The sequence below is a fragment of the Bactrocera dorsalis genome, chromosome 2, assembly GCF_023373825.1.
Source record: "Bactrocera dorsalis isolate Fly_Bdor chromosome 2, ASM2337382v1, whole genome shotgun sequence".
Lineage (NCBI taxonomy): Eukaryota > Metazoa > Arthropoda > Insecta > Diptera > Tephritidae > Bactrocera > Bactrocera dorsalis.
In genome coordinates this window covers 10,585,658-10,601,959 of record NC_064304.1, presented here as the reverse complement: position 1 = coordinate 10,601,959, position 16,302 = coordinate 10,585,658, and the positions used below count along the sequence as shown (strand labels likewise).

Below are 16,302 nucleotides of genomic sequence, written 5' to 3'. Positions count from 1 at the left end.
AGGCACTACGCGATTTTTTTATTTGAAGTGAAACTTCTTTACCCGCGTTTGGCTTGGGGCGTAAGCTGACGAACGCGTAACGAAAAGTGTGATCAGGCGAGGCGAACGGTAATTGGTGGGGGATATAGGCAAGCGTCAGCAGTGCGCGCGCACATTTTTCTTTCTTTCTCTTACAGCTGGGAAATGAAATATGTGTATACTTCAGTCAGTTGTTCGTTTGCGAGTTTACTAGCGTTACGCGAACGGTGATAGTTTGGTTATTTTATTGTAATTTACTGTAATTTTATCGCGTTTTGAACAATTTTATGAATTAATATTGTTCAATACATTCAATATTTTACGTTTAAAGTGAATAAAATTGTAAATTTTAAATTTTAAAGTTTATGTTATGTGAATTTTCGGGTAAATAATAACAAATAATGGAGAAAAGTGACACAGACACCGAGTATCAAAGCGGTGCTTTAGGACCACCAACTAAGAAGAAATTACGTACGGAAATTCTGCATAAAAAGTGTGTGACAACAGATTCAAGACAAGATTTTAAACCAGTTACTAGCGTCGTAGCGTCTTATCACAAAAATCGGTAATGGCATGATATTAACAGATGACGAATTAGCAATTATTGAATCACGATTTTTTACAAGGGAGCAGGTTGATCAATTATGTCCACATGGAATTCGTCTTTTTCTTACTAATAATTCCGTCAATGAATACACTAATACGATATTGCAATGTGCAGATAATGAAATAGCATCAATAGCTACGGATTTATTTTTTGGATGTCAAAGTACTGAACAAGAAGCTTTTCTCAAACAGAAATTTCACAAAATGTCAGTTATTGATACTGGGGGTTTACCGTACGAAATTGTTTTCGTTCCGTACAAATCGTACATTATCACCACAAACATTGATGTATGAGTTGGCAAATGGTGCAGTTGGTAAATTGGTACATATTGAGCAAAACGAACAAAATGAAGTTACACGAGTAAGGTTAGCTTTTGAAAATTCACAAAAAGTTGGTAAAAAACTTCGACAAAAAGCTTCCGCTTACGTTGCGGTACATAATATTGATAAACATGCCGTCCCAATAGAACGCAGAACATATACCATTGCCATGAATAATAACAAAACAATAAATGCAAAACGTAATCATTTTCCTTTAGTATCAGGATGTGCCATGACAATTCATAAATCTCAAGGTGGAACATTCGATGAAGTAGTTTATGAATATCAAAGGACTCATTCTTTATCATTACTTTATGTTGCTCAATCACGAGTTACCAGTATTGACGGACTCTACATAGTACCAAAAGACAATGATAATAGATTTTATCATGGGCGAAAAAATGATACATCGATCATATCTTTACAAGATGAATTTCACCGATTATCGTTGAACACATTGTCAACAATAGGTAGAACGATTCTCAATTTTATGAATGACAGAAAAAAGTTGTCCATGGTTACTTTTAATTGCTAAAGTCTCAGAAAACACGTATCGGACTTGAGCGATCCCGCAATCGATTCAAGCAATATCCTGTTTTTATCAGAAACCTGATCAAATGACGATGAAAACATTGACATCCCGAATTTTGATTGTATTGCGAAATTCAAGCGTAAAAATGTTAGATCAGCAGGAGTGGCAATTTATCAGAAATTGAATGATACCTCGAATAGAGTAACTTCGAACATGGACATTCTATTACGACATATTCGTGAAGTTGATATTGGTCAGTCATCAATTGGTGATATACATATGTGCTGCTCACTGTGTTTTGGACGATGGAACAAACATCATAATGGTAGTTGTTTACATTTCGCCCAATAACACAGTTAATAATATCATAAAGTTTATATACAGAAGACTTATGATTTATAGTCGAGTAGATTCTGAAGAACTAGGAGAAAACTATCATATGTTGCCACTAATCTTAGCAGGAGATTTCAATATCAATTTCGCATCCGAAGATGGACAACTCTTGATAAACTTTCTACGAGATAAATTAGAATTACAAATGACCGTAATGAGCCAACTACAAGACATGGAACAACAATCGATGCAGTTTTTTTTCTAGATTTCTGTCTAATTTTAATTCTGTATCTTTGATCGTATTTCTCGTATCATAAGCCTATTGTCTCGGTTTTACAATCAATCACAGTAATTACTGATGTACCCAATAATGAAAAATAACGAATAAAACAATGAAAAAAAAAAATAAAAGATCTATGCAAAAATATTAATTTACTAATGAAAACATAAAATAAATTTAAATATTTGTAGGAAATTAATATACATATGTATATGTGCATACATGTATATATTGCACACACACATTTATATATGTATACATATAGATAGATAGAGCGAAAGAAGTTTCACTTCAGTCGTGCGATCATAAGCACACTCACTTTTTTTGTCTTTTTTTTTTGTAAAGTACATTTGATTTAATTAATAAATAAAATTAATTTTAATTTGATTTATAGCATTAAATGAAATTTAACTTTGAAAAAAACTGTATTGCTCTGACCCCGTAATTTATCTCCAGGAGGATGTGGCAGTGAGAAAGTTGTTTCTGCTTAAAATTATCTCAAATTTCCAAACAAAAACTTATTATTAATAAAGCAGAAGAATACAAGTATTGGTCGAAGGAATAGTCAAAATTTTGAGTTTTGACGAAATGCCGGCTTCTCAAAAAAAAGTCGTGTTTTACGACAAAATTTACACTTCAAAGTGACTTAAAACATCGCAATTGTTATCAAAAATATTTTTACTTCCATCATTTCCCATCAAATATATACGAGGTGTGTTCAAAAAGTATCGTGAATTTTGAATTTTCGCGGGTACGTATATTCGAATTTCGAATTTTTGGTGGCGTTATGTTGGTACTCATGTCTCTCACTTATGCCGACAAGCTCGGCCATTTTGAATGTTCATTTAATTATTGATACCTGCTTTGCTTGCACGTGTTTTGGATCGTCTTCGATTTTTACCTATCAAAAAAATTGCACCACGATAACACCCCTGCTCACACATCGTTGCTTGTGCGCGACCTTTCGGCCAAAAACAACACACTAATGATGCCGCAGCACCGTATTCCCCAGATCTGGCCCCCTGTGACTTTTTTTTTGTTCCCTAAACTGAAGAGGCTCATGAAAGGACGACGTTACGCTTCTCTTGACGAGATAAAGACGGCATCGAAGGAGGAGCTGAAGAAAATAAAAAAAGTGATTTTTTGAAGTGCTTCGAAGATTGGAAAAACCGTTGGCACAAGTGTATAATATCTCATGGGAATTACTTTGAAGGGGACAAAATAGATATTAATGAATAAATAAATAATTTTTGAAAAAACACAAAATTCGCGATACTTTTTGAACACCCCTCGTATGGTGCAGAGGCTTGGACGATTACAACACTGATGAGTCGACGTTGCGAATTTTCGAGAGAAAAGTTCTGCGAAAGATTTATGAGTCTTTGCGCATTGGCTACGACGAATAACGCATTCGATGGAACAATGAGCTGTACGAGATATACGACGACATTGACATATAGTTCAGCGAATTAAAAGACAGCGGCTGCGCTGGTAAATGCAGATAAAGAGCTTCAGACATGTCAAAACACTCCACATCGGACCATAACGGGATGCCTCTTGATGTCTCTGCGGAATACTTACTCAGTGAAGCTCGTATGTTTCTCGTTAAGGAACATAACAAACTCCTCTTCAAGCGGTTTTCGCAGAAACCATCCCTGCAGAAATACCAAGAGCTATTGGAGCCTTTAACACCGATATGTGGCCTGAGTGCCTGCGACCCACTTTTTAACGAAAATATTTATGAGATATAACAACGAAACTTTGAGAACGTTTTACTTGGTAATAGTGTGTTCTGGTGCTGAAAAAGGGTAAAATCGCATCAATACTTCCAGTAGCCCTTATATGCATCAATAATGGTATAATACAAATTATATTTAAGGAATTAACAAAAGAATTACGTCACAACCTAAACAGTTTGCGTAAATTTGTATTTTATCGATCTTGAAATACATAAAAAAAGATATTCGAACTTCCGCTGGACTTTATCCAAAACCAAGCTAGACGCAACCATAGACATTTATGTACATATGTTTATAATATCCGATGAATGTAATCGCAAAAACAATTTGTAATATTCACAATAACAATAATAAAAATACGAGAAACCACCACATACGCATACATTTTAAAACAAAATGAAATATTCACAATAACCACAATTTTAATGCGGGAAACCCCCGAATTAAAGCAATTAGTAGCTGAACATCGTATCATCGGTAGATTCTACTGTGATCGTATCGCTAACGTGAAGACTGAACAAAAGGTACATATTGCACAGCGTCAAGCAAATCGATTCAGTTTGTTTTACGCTGCATTGGAAAGTGGATCGCCACTAAGAAAAGTGAAGTACTATTGGCACCTGAAAAAGTTAGAAGTCTTCATATTTGTATACATATAATTAAAAACATGTAAGTATATAATGGGATACATTTTTAGTTAAGGGGAACAAGGCTAATAATTAACCAAGAAAGGGTACGCGTTTTCACTCTCCCATTTCCGCCCTAGGATCATGTTAAAATAATGTGTATCCGTTTTTTGGGTCGTTATTCGAAGCTTTTTAAAAAAGGGTGTTGCCTGCGCCGCTAATTTAGTATTTATGTATGTATGTATGTATGTAATTAGTGATAAACGATACTCGTATACTACGGTTTTTGATCGGTATGTGCCTATTTAAAGAAATTTCGGTATTTCTTTTGTCTTAACTAGCGTTATTGTTAGTCGAAGAACTGCAAGCGATAGCTTGAGTAAAAATTGAGATAACGTGATGATAGGGTTTTGCGGATATGTACATATGTATGTGTAATCGGGTTATTGTGACGTGCACAAAATGCCATTATCTGCAAACAAAGTTATGATTTATATTGCCATAAAATGAAAAATAACGAAAATTGTAAAAAAAGTTTATGAGTATTAGTATACTACATATATTCTGCAATACTTTATTAATATAGCAAACAAAGAGAAATACGAAGAAGTCTTTGTGCACATGACTTCACTGGCCAAAAGGCTGAAGGCCAAACCAACTAAGCAGAGATGCCTTTGCGAGGAAGCTGGAATCCAAGAATTTGAATTCTGGAACACAGTAGTTTTTGCCGACGAGTTGAAGTTAAACTTTTTTGGTACACAACTAGCAAACATGGTGGTGGCAGTGTTAAGGCATGGGCATGTACATATGTATGTACCAGAGAGCTGCAACGATCACAATTTTTTCAATCATACCCGATCATTGACTCAGATTTTTTGTGACGGAAAACTTTGCTTCAACAAAAATAAATGATCGTAAGCGAGCGTGCTCAAAGCGAGCATTCAGTTCCAATCACTGTTGCTTGTTTCGTCATGATTTTTCTCGCTCGAAAGCCTTGTGTGAGCAGCAAAGAGTGTTCGAGAATGCTGCTTGCATTCCGATCGATCACAATCATACCGTTTGGTCATACCGGCTGGTTCCTGCCAGCAGCGCAGTCGATGAGCGTTCTTTTTCTTAAGCTGAAAATATTATAACTGAAAAAAGAAATAGGCTCGGATCATGTTCAGTTGAAAGCTTATTTTTTTTAAATTCATTTTATAAAAGTTTTAGCGATTAAGATTGAAACCAAAAAATAAACCTTTTTTTAATTTTAAGTTTTTGTGGATCTCAATGAAGAAGTGCTTTAAATTATAAATTTGTGTTCCCTAAGCATTATCTTTGTTCATTAATTTTAAGCATTAATTGAATTTTAGTTTTAAGCGTTAGAAATGAAGAAATATATGCAGTAATGTTTTGGTTAATTTTATGCATCGCAACTTGTTTCCGTTAAAACACACAAATATGTACATACAAACTATGCACATACATATGTACATATTCGCAGGGCAATTCTCGATCTGATTGGTTCAATCACAATCAATTCAAACGCACAGTTGATCGATGTCTGAATTCTCGTGCATCGTTGGACTTGATCGTCTTTTTCTATACAAGGCAATCAAATCAACTTATCGAACTCCTTCGTTTTGAGCACGAAACTCGATCGAACAATTTTGTAGCGAACCGCTATGCTGAGCCAGAGAACATAAAACATGTTTTATGTTCTCTGGCTGAGCTTGACCGTTTTGAGCGTGGCTGATCAAACCGTATCGATCATACTCAATGCAGGTCTCTGGTACGTACATATGTATGTACAAATTTGGTCTTTGTTAAGTGTATTATGAAGAGACCATTGTAACTAAATACACTCAACTCTTTTTTACACGGTAGATACGTTCCTCAGAAATCCGTGCAAAAAAACCGTGTAAACTAAGAGGCGTTTCCTATAGTAAAATGGGGGATACGTTCCATGTCATCTGAAAATCGTGTAAGATGAAATAAATAGCTATATTTACTTCGAAAAACCGTGAAAAAATGTTGAAAACTATACAATTTCAGATATACATACAAATTGTATGTTCATATGGCATTTTATTGAGCATTAAAACTTAAAATACATAATTCATACAAGTGAAAAATTGGTATATTAAGCAAAAAACTAAAGAAATCTGTTAATCCAGAACTAAGAACAGAAAAATTAGAATAGAAATAAGGAAGAAATATTTACATTGCTTCATAATTATTCGTCGCTTCTTGATAACAAGCGCAATTGTTTGTTGAACTGGACTAAAGTTGGTGTAATCGCTGGAGATATCCATTTCAGCAATGTAAATATCATGCGAACAAAATGTGTAGGTAAGAGTTATGGAATAAGGGGATTTCTCAGTTAGAAAACTTACACCAAAGTGCTGAGAAACAAGGGATCCTAAACGGCAAAAGTGCAGACGTAGCTAATACGGAATGTTCACATCTAATAAGTCCACAGATCATGAACCCGATCGATTTCTGTCAAAATACTGCATTTCACATTTCATAATTACACTTGCATAAAATAAGCTGTGAGGCACTGTACATTAGAAGGAGTGCATTTTTTCTATAAAATCATGTATGCGGAAAAAGTTCAGATTATTCTGAACAACTTTGACAAAGATATTATGGGTCTAAAATCTGAATTATCCGTTGATGATATAGATATGATATAGTTGTCCGATTCCTACAAATGATCAATAGAATATCAAAATGCATCCACGTATTAAATTTCATTCGGATATCTTAAATCCTGACGAACAAAATTATATAATCCCTACAAAATTTCAACTTTAAAAATCGTTAGCTCAAAACCTATTTTAGACCATGTAGGTTGTTCCGAATGATTCTTAAAACATTTTCCACAACTTAAACAATAATAGAGATTTTAACTTGATGACACAAAGTGAAATTCTTGTCAAAATTGGTTTAAATTGACAGCCCTCATAAGGGGTTACTTCGGGTAAAAAACAGCGTTTTTTTCGTATCAAAAATTAAATATTTTTTTAAAAAAATTTATTGTTACAAACATACACTATCAACAAAGAACTGAAATTTTTGGGGAAAGATATTTTAAACTTGGCCATTGCGACACCATTTCCGGTGACCCCTCGGAAAATAGATGCGTCCGCGTTGGCAGGATCACTCCTTACACGAAACCTTAACTTAGAACTTGGACAAAGAAAAAAATGAAAATTGAATTTTTGGCAGACAATTTCTCCAAAAAAATGAAATTTTCACGATTTTTTTTTTAGTATTATCTCAAAAACCTGTGTGAAATTTCATGAAAATCGGTTGAGTAGTTCTCGAGAATAGAATGCTATAATCGCGTAAGCGGTGTCCTCGCCAGTAAAGTAAAGTTCTCGAGAAATCTTGCCAACCGACTTCAAAAACACAGTTTCGAAAAACGCGTTTAAAGACGGCGAATTTAGCCTAGCTAGCCTCGAGCGCACATGTTGTCAAGGCTGTATCTTCGAAACTACGAGTATTACTCGGATCTACTTGAAAATTTATGGTAATATTGTAGAGGTGATGTCTATTTTTGAAACCTGTAAACCCATGTAACCCCATAAGTCTACGCTCCTCTGCAAAATAATTGTTTACTGCGTTAAATCACACGAATTATTATTTAAATATTCTTCGAAAATCAGGTTTGACAATTACCAAAAACTTTGCAAAATGACGAATATATCAATTTTGACTTATTAATTTTTATAGGGACTCAGACGTTTCTTTTTAGGTGTTCCAAACTTCGTTGCAAAACTAATATACTCTATTAAGGGTATGAAAAAGATGAGCCTAGAAAGGCCATCCCGTAATACGAAAACTTTTATTTACAAAATACTGATGATGTAAAATCTGTTCGGCAGAAGTTAATTACTTTAATATCACGCCTGGAACATATAGAGCGCGAACGACTGCAAACGACACCTGTCAAGGACACAGCTATTGAGGCAGCTGCGCAACTATATTTTATATATTTGACAGATGTCGCTTACAGTCTGTCGCGTTCTATGTGTTCCGGTCGTGAGTCCATCGAAAACGACAACGAAAGACTCATAATCCCTAGAATTGTATAGTTTTTTTTCTGTTATGCAAAATTATGGGATAAATTGTTTTGACTTGATCAGTTGACGCAAGCCCCAATTGTAAAATTCTTATCAAGATGGGGTTAAGTCGTCAATAAGTGAGAGTGGGGTGATAAAAATGTGTGAATGTATGCATTTCACTTTAAAGCAAAATCGCTTGATCGTTTAACATTGAGGTTAAGATCATTCTACAATGTAATACAAATTATATAATGCTATTTATTTTCAGTGTTCACAATGCAAGGAAAACCAATGCAAATTATAAGCATTTGCGGAGAAGATGATTCGTCTAGATCTCGCTGCATTCTGCAATTAAATGAAGAAGAATTAAATAAGATGTTCATGGACGAAAAAATAAAAGATCGCGTAGTATCTGTGATTTCAGTGGCCGGAGCTTTTCGAAAAGGGAAAAGTTTTCTTTTGGATTTCTGTCTACGTTACATGTACGCCAAAGTAAGTGTTATCTTTCATCTACAATACAGTAGAATATAAATTTGGGGTTTACCTTTCAATCATAATGTAAAATTTAAATGCTTCCACTATTATGAAGATTAGTCAATTATATTGAATCCAAAAGAACTTGATCCTATCAATAGTGATCCGAGAACGATTGCAAAATTCTAGGTCGAAAACTGAGGACAAACAGACAGACATGACTAAAATGACTTATCTCGTCATGCTAATGAAATCTCATATCTGACGAATGACCTAACCAATTTTAACCAAATTTGCTGCATAACAATATCATCTTTAACTTACAATTTGAAAAGGAGGAAATTGAACAGGCACGCCTATTTTCCATATTCCATAAATTCCAGCGGATTCTTTCACGTCGCCATAAATAACCAAGATAGTGGAGTAAAGCATCGAGCAAATAGTGAATTTAAGGTGTGACAGCTCTCAGCTTAAAATGTTCATTATAGCTTTTTAAGTCCGCTTTGACCTTATACAATGGCTTCGACTGTCTATTGCCGAAAATACCAGTCAATTTATGAGATATCTTAAAGCAATTTATATGGTATATTTTCCGAATAACAAAGTACCCTGGAGTCAAAAATGAGTATGCGGAAAATATTTTTTATAACTTTTAACTATACTTTTGCGATAAAAATGGGTGAAATCGGGCAATGAACTACCCTAGCCTCTATACAAAATCTAATGATTTTCGCTATTCTGGACTGCCTCATGGAAAATATTCTCAGTAATCTGATACAAAGTATATAGTTTTGCCAAGATTAAAATATTTCCCAGCCTTAGGCCTTACAAATTAGGATACTCCCCTTTTCAGAGTTCGGTTATACCAGATTTTATCCTTTCCATTGCTGTTAAAAAATGTCTTGTAGATTATGGATATCAATTTCGTTATTAACAAGAACCTGGCGAGACCGACCACCGACCAATACGAATCAAACGAACATCTAAGTTGAGACTTTAAGGGTATCTTCTTTGGTTTTGCTCTTTTATTTCAACACTTTTCATGAAAGAAAAATCAAATCTTAGAAAACAATAATTAATATACACATTTTAATGCTTTCGAAACTCATTTCAGTACGGTCATAATAACTTGAGTGAAAAAGATTGGCTCGGCGATGAGAATGCACCACTTAAAGGGTTTTCATGGCGAGGCGGTTCGCAACGCGATACTACTGGAATTTTAATATGGTCTGATATCTTCCTATATGACCATCCAAACGGAGAAAAAGTTGCAATAATTTTAATGGACACGCAGGGCACTTTCGATTGCGACAGTACCATGAAGGACTGTGCCAATGTTTTTGCATTGAGCACAATGATATCTTCAGTTCAAATTTTCAATATTCAATCTAATATACAAAAGGACGATCTACAGCATTTGCAGTTATTCACCGAGTATGCGCGTATTGCTATGGAGAATACGGGGAAAAAACCGTTTCAAAAATTACAATTTTTAATACGCGACTGGGCCCATAGAGATGAGGCTCCATTCGGAGCGCTCGGTGGTAAACAATTACTTGAGCAAACATTAATTCGGAAAGACAAAAGACCGGAGGAGAATGAACAACTATGTGAGAATGTGAAAACTAATTTCAACGAAATTGACTGTTATTTGATGCCACATCCCGGTTTTGCTATCGAAGAAGACGATTTTTGCGGTTGTTTAAAAGATCTGCGTGCCGAGTTTAAGAAACACTTACGCGACTTCATTCCCCTAATTTTGGCACCAGAAAATTTAATTATCAAAGAAATAAACGGGGAGAAACTAAAAGTCGATCATCTCCTGACCTACATTCGGTTATATTTTGAATCATTCAACAGCAAGGAGTTCCCAGAGCCTACAACAATTTTTAAGGTACATATTTATAAGTATTTTATAAAAAGATGCCAAGAAATTATAAACTTATTGCACGTACATTTTCTTCTGAAGGCTACTGCAGAGGCAAATAATCAAATCCATGCTACAAACGCCGAAGAATTATACGAGAGCAAAATGACAGAATTAACCAGTCCCGACAAACCATATATTCCGGAAGAAGAACTAAAGAGACAGCATGAGGAGTTTGAAAAGCAAACAATTTCGTCTTATAAAGACAAACCATTGTTGGGCAAAGCTTATTTTTTGGTGAAATATCGCAAAAAAATTAAAAGCTATTGCTCGTCGAGATTTCAACATTTCCGCAAGCTCAACGAAGCTAAATTGGTAAAATTCTATCACAGTTCATTAATACAAATATTATAAGCTATTATTATTTCCTCTTAGGTTCATGCCCAAAACAATTATTTAAACCATATGTTTAAATGCATTATAGATTTTCAGAATTTTATGGATGAATTGCTTATAGGGAATGCATATACACCTACAAATGAGTTTAACTGCAAGATGGAAGCTGTAAAAGTGGATATACTAAAACAGGTAAATACAAGGGTGCATAAATTGCGTTAACATTTTATAAATTTTCCAAAATATGGTTTTGCAGTTTGATTCGTGTCTATGGAACAGTACAGCGGTAATTCATAAACAGATACGTGAGCAGCTTCAAGAGGCTATTGAAAAACAATTCATCAAATACAGGCAACAAAATGATATAAAACTGGTAGGTAGCACAAAAACACAGCTTAATAGCCGTAACCGTTATATTTCTGTGCTTTTTATATTTTATATTAAGGGTTATGTCCACTTGCAAGAAAACATGGGCTTTTTTCGTGAAATATAATCCCAAAACTTAATTTTTAATTTTAATTGATTAAATATAAGACTTACTTTGGCATACATGTAACGTAGAACAAAATCCAAAAAAAAGCTTTTCCCTTTGCGTAGACACTACGCGATTTTTTTATTTGTCGTTTTTTTTTAAAGTACATTTGATTTAATTAATAAATAAAAGAAATTCAAATTTAATTTATAGCTTTAAATGAACTTCCTTTGATCCCGTAATCGATCTCCAGCAGCATCTGACAGTGAGAAAATTTTTCCTGCTTAAAATGATCTCAAATTCCAAAACAAAAAATTATTATTATTACAACAGAAGAATACAAGTATTGGTTTGAAGTATTAGTCAAAATTTTGAATTTGACAAAATGCCGGTTTCTCAAAAGAAAAAATCGCGTTTTACGACAAAATTTACACTTCAAAGTGACTTAAAACATCGCAATTGTTATCAAAAATATTTTTACTTCCATCATCGCCCATGTTGTTGTTGTTGTAGCGGCGGAATTCTGCCGAGTTGACAGTCCGATAAATATCCGGGTCCGCTCCGGTTACGTAGACCCGACTGTGGTGGGAACAGATATCATTGCTATCATTACCCATCAAATATATCTGTGAGGTGGTATGAAAAGTTCTAAGTCAATCGGAAACTATTGCCTTATCAACTTTTCAAATACATTTATTGGATAAAAATCGTTTTTGAATTTCACAAGTGGATATAACCCCTTAAGGAAATTTGCCTCAACATAAGAGTATTATAATACCTGACATATACACACATTTATGCATTTCTTCTCTATAGGATTTGATCAAAGCCAATATTACTGCGGAGTGTGCCGAAGCGAAGAAGTTATACAAAGAACTCATGAACAATACGGAACAATCCATAGAAGCCTTGAATACAACACATGCAGACGCAAAGCATCAAGCTTTGGAAATGGTACATAAAAATCAAAAATTAAAATTAAATTTGAGAAGCGTCCATGCAAATAAATTTCCCTGATTACTTTCAGTTTCGTGGAGCATCGCAAATTGGCGCGGAAAGTTTCTTTAACGAATATGAAAAGGAGCTAATTACATATATTGAAAAAACCTTTAATTCTTACAAGGAGCGGAGCGCAAAAAAAGAGGTAGTATAAACAATGTTCTAAAATAATTAAAACTTGGAGTCAAGTAAGGCGGAATAAATGACTGATTAGAATTTTCAGATAATTAAACGGAGCGAGGGCCTTATAAGTTAAATAGTTATAACACGAAATATTTATTGATCTTGTTGAGGAAATGTTAATTGATTATTTAGCTTCATTAATAACGGAAAAAACATTTTATTATATACATACAAAAAATGTTTCAAAAAACATGTTTCTTTTAAAATAACGTCAATGCCTTTGTGCGCCTAGCTGGAAGAAAAAATCACAACAATAAAGAAGTGCAGTTATTAATGTTGGCATTTGCCGATGCAAATAAAATGCCGCTGACTTTTGTTGAGAGCTAGGGAACACACGGTCCATCAGAAATTTATGTTATTTTCAGATTAACATATTTCTACTTGTATATGTAAAAAAATAATAACTTGCTTCATTATACCATCATTTTTGTATAAAATCCTTTATAGGAATTTTTAGAACTACAATTGACACGGTTAAAGATGAGTTATGAAGGCTTAATGAAGGATGCTTGCAAAAGTGTATTAACAAATGATAACCTCTTATCTAAACACGAGGAGGTTAAAATGAAGACTCTTGAAGAGGTACTGAACTTTGATACAGTATAATTAGTTTAACATAAATATGTTTATATAATATGTTTTGCACTTGCTGCAGTTTGAAGCTTTACCAACTGACGGGAATTCGGAAGATTCTATAAACGAAAAGCGCCAACAACTGGTTGGAGAAATTGAAGAACTTTTCGAGTATTATGGATCGCAAAATGACATGTGTTTGGTATGTATGTATGTATGTACAATTGAATATCTAACCAGGGAAAATATGCACCTTTCTTTAGCTTCAGTTCAAGGAAAAATGCATATTGAAGAAGAAAGAAGCGAAAAAAGTTATATTGAAATCTCTTGAGGAAATCGGCGTGCTTGCTTCAGTTGATGACGTTCACAGTACTTACAATACAGCTTTAAAAGAAGCGTGTGACTTGGTAAGTTTTACTCTGATAAATATTTAACATTTTTATGCTCTCGCAAAATCACCTCAAGTTGCAACCACATATCTAAGGACAAATTCGGTACATAGCATTATCTTAACAATCGTATAATACAGTGGGCGAAATCGGATTAAAACCACGGCTACTTCTCATATAACACAATTATAAATTCCGTCTGATTCTTTCCTTTCCATTATACAAATCTAGAAGCAATTAATGTAGCGGGATAAACGTAAGTTACGAATTGTGCCTTCGAAGTGTGCCACCTTATGACAGAAAATTGTGCAAAGCGAACCAAAACTACGAGGACAAGAGTGCCTTTAGTTGACTTTTTACTGAACAAATCGGCTAATGAATGTCATATATATAATTGACATTCGTAGAGAACCTTTTCCCATCATAATATGTATGAAAGTCTAAAATGGGTTGAATCGGGTCAATACTTCCCTTAATTTACTTAATATAAAGATTTTTGAACTTCCGACTGATGTTATACCGCATATATCACCCAATTGTGAGTTATCTCAATGAAAACGAGAAAGATTGTTTTACTCATAACAGTGTACCTTTGTGCCTGAAATGGATAAAATTGGATGAAAACTTGACCTAGCCCATATATAGTATAACTACAGTTAGAATTTTCGAACATCCGGCTGACTGTACTCCATATAGATTGGTGATGATATGGTATGTGAGGTACCTAATTGAAAGGCAGGGACCATTTTATTAGTATGTGGCATGTTAATTGTGTGGCATTGGCTAAAATAGATAAAATCGAGTCTATAGTACCCCCAAATACTATATTTTAATATAAAATTTTTTTAGCACCTCAGTGAATTTCCCGCACTTTAGCCTATGCAAATTGCGAGAGTATAAAATGTTCGGTTAAACCCGAACTTAGCCCTTGTTTAATACTTGCCTTTCTTTTTCTTATTACATAAAGTATAAAAATCTTGAAGACGTCGCACTGTTTAACAAAGGAATTTATGAAGAATATCTGGAAGAATTGAAACGCGAAGATGAAGCCGTATACGAATGGTACAAAGAAAGAGCGGAAGGTGTGGAAAAATTAAAAAAATGCCTAAAAGGTGTACTTTTAACGGTAGCTGTTGCGGGTTTTGTGGCTATTTTCAAAGTTCCTCCTCCACTCTAAAATTTAAAAATTGTATAAAAAATATATAAAATGTGAAATAAAGAATTTTTCTAAACTTTATATTAAGGATAAAAGTACTACCCAACAACATTTCTTTCTTTTACTAAAAACAAAGCTCATTTATAAAAAGTGAATATGCTAGTAAAATATTATATATGTATATAGTACATATAAGAACAAAAATCTCTTTTTGATTACAGTAAAAGGAAATGCTTCAAAATCTTTTAAATGACAAATATATTAGCGGAGTGCAAAAAAATTATACGTATTCTAACAAAAATGCACATGAGGGGTACACCCTAGTGTGATAGATTAAAAGACATCGATTTGTGGGAATTAAAAAAAAAAAAAACTAGTGATTCAATTGTTTTGAAATATGAAGACATGCTTCAGAATACCCAACGAAAAAATTAAAAAAATTGATATTTTTTAGTTACACGAGATCTCCGACGGCGCAAAAAAAAAAACCCCTGCCGCAGTGATTGCGGCCTTCTCCGTGGTTGAAACCTCAAAACGAAAAATTCTCGTTAAACGAAAAGATATTCTCCGTACTCTCCGTATTCTCCTACGTTAAAAAAATTAAAAGATTGGCAAAAATGACGGCATTTTTTAAAGAAAATTTTAATTTTTACCCAAATTTGATTTTTGACCCCAAATGATTGTTCATAGGAAATACGATTTTTTTTGGGTTTTAGCCTTTATTAGGTTCCACTCATGCACCAAAACATTCTTTAGTTCTCTGTGTTTTTATTTCGTCCACCAAATGTTCTGTCGGTTTAAGTTCCGGTGATAGTGTGGGGCGAATGGAACTGTTTAGGTGCACTATAAAGTAAACCCTTCTTGACATTATAGGATGTGTGCTTTAGGTCATTATCCTGTTGGAGATACCAGGCGCTATCAAGCCCCAAATTGATGGCGAAACTTTGCAAATTGCTTGTCGGAACGTCCGAACGAACACACAGGTGTATATACGACAATGTCCAAGTTCCCAACTTTATTCGGCGGCATGCATCTCCATACCTTGTCTGCATCACTGCAGTTTTTCACAAATCGTTTCGCGAATTCGTATTCTTTGTTTGCCATCACAAGTGAATAAGTTTAAGTTTTCGGCACTAAAACTTTCGTTTGGCCCATAATTCCCTGGATTTGTCGGTACACCAGTACTATGAAGTAGAGTTGTTGTTTTGTTAACATCACTTGTAAATATGGGTTACCCGAGTACGCATCATTGAAAACGGTTTTATTTTCTAAAAATATTTCGAAAA

The 16,302-nt window shown here is 34.1% G+C and overlaps 3 protein-coding genes across 3 annotated transcripts in view; 2 read left to right on the top strand and 1 right to left on the bottom strand.

Annotated features, from left to right (window-relative positions):
* Positions 1-16,302, bottom strand: part of LOC105223659 (atlastin-like) — a 96,687-nt gene that overhangs the window by 43,870 nt on the left and 36,515 nt on the right. The gene's annotated exons all lie outside the window — the stretch shown is intronic.
* The window catches only part of LOC125776201 (atlastin-like), a 44,913-nt gene continuing 32,400 nt past the window's right edge, over positions 3,790-16,302 (top strand). The window contains exon 1 of the mRNA XM_049447181.1: positions 3,790-3,946. The gene's annotated coding sequence lies outside the window, so the exon portion shown is untranslated. The remainder of the gene's footprint in view (positions 3,947-16,302) is intronic.
* LOC125776203 (atlastin-like) lies at positions 4,358-15,127 on the top strand. Its single transcript, XM_049447182.1, has 12 exons — positions 4,358-4,498; positions 8,776-8,999; positions 10,096-10,875; positions 10,951-11,223; positions 11,284-11,436; positions 11,501-11,617; positions 12,533-12,670; positions 12,744-12,860; positions 13,346-13,480; positions 13,554-13,673; positions 13,735-13,878; positions 14,828-15,127. Exons 2-12 carry the CDS (start codon positions 8,784-8,786, stop codon positions 15,035-15,037), a joined length of 2,403 nt encoding a protein of 800 aa, XP_049303139.1. The 5' UTR covers positions 4,358-4,498; positions 8,776-8,783; the 3' UTR covers positions 15,038-15,127.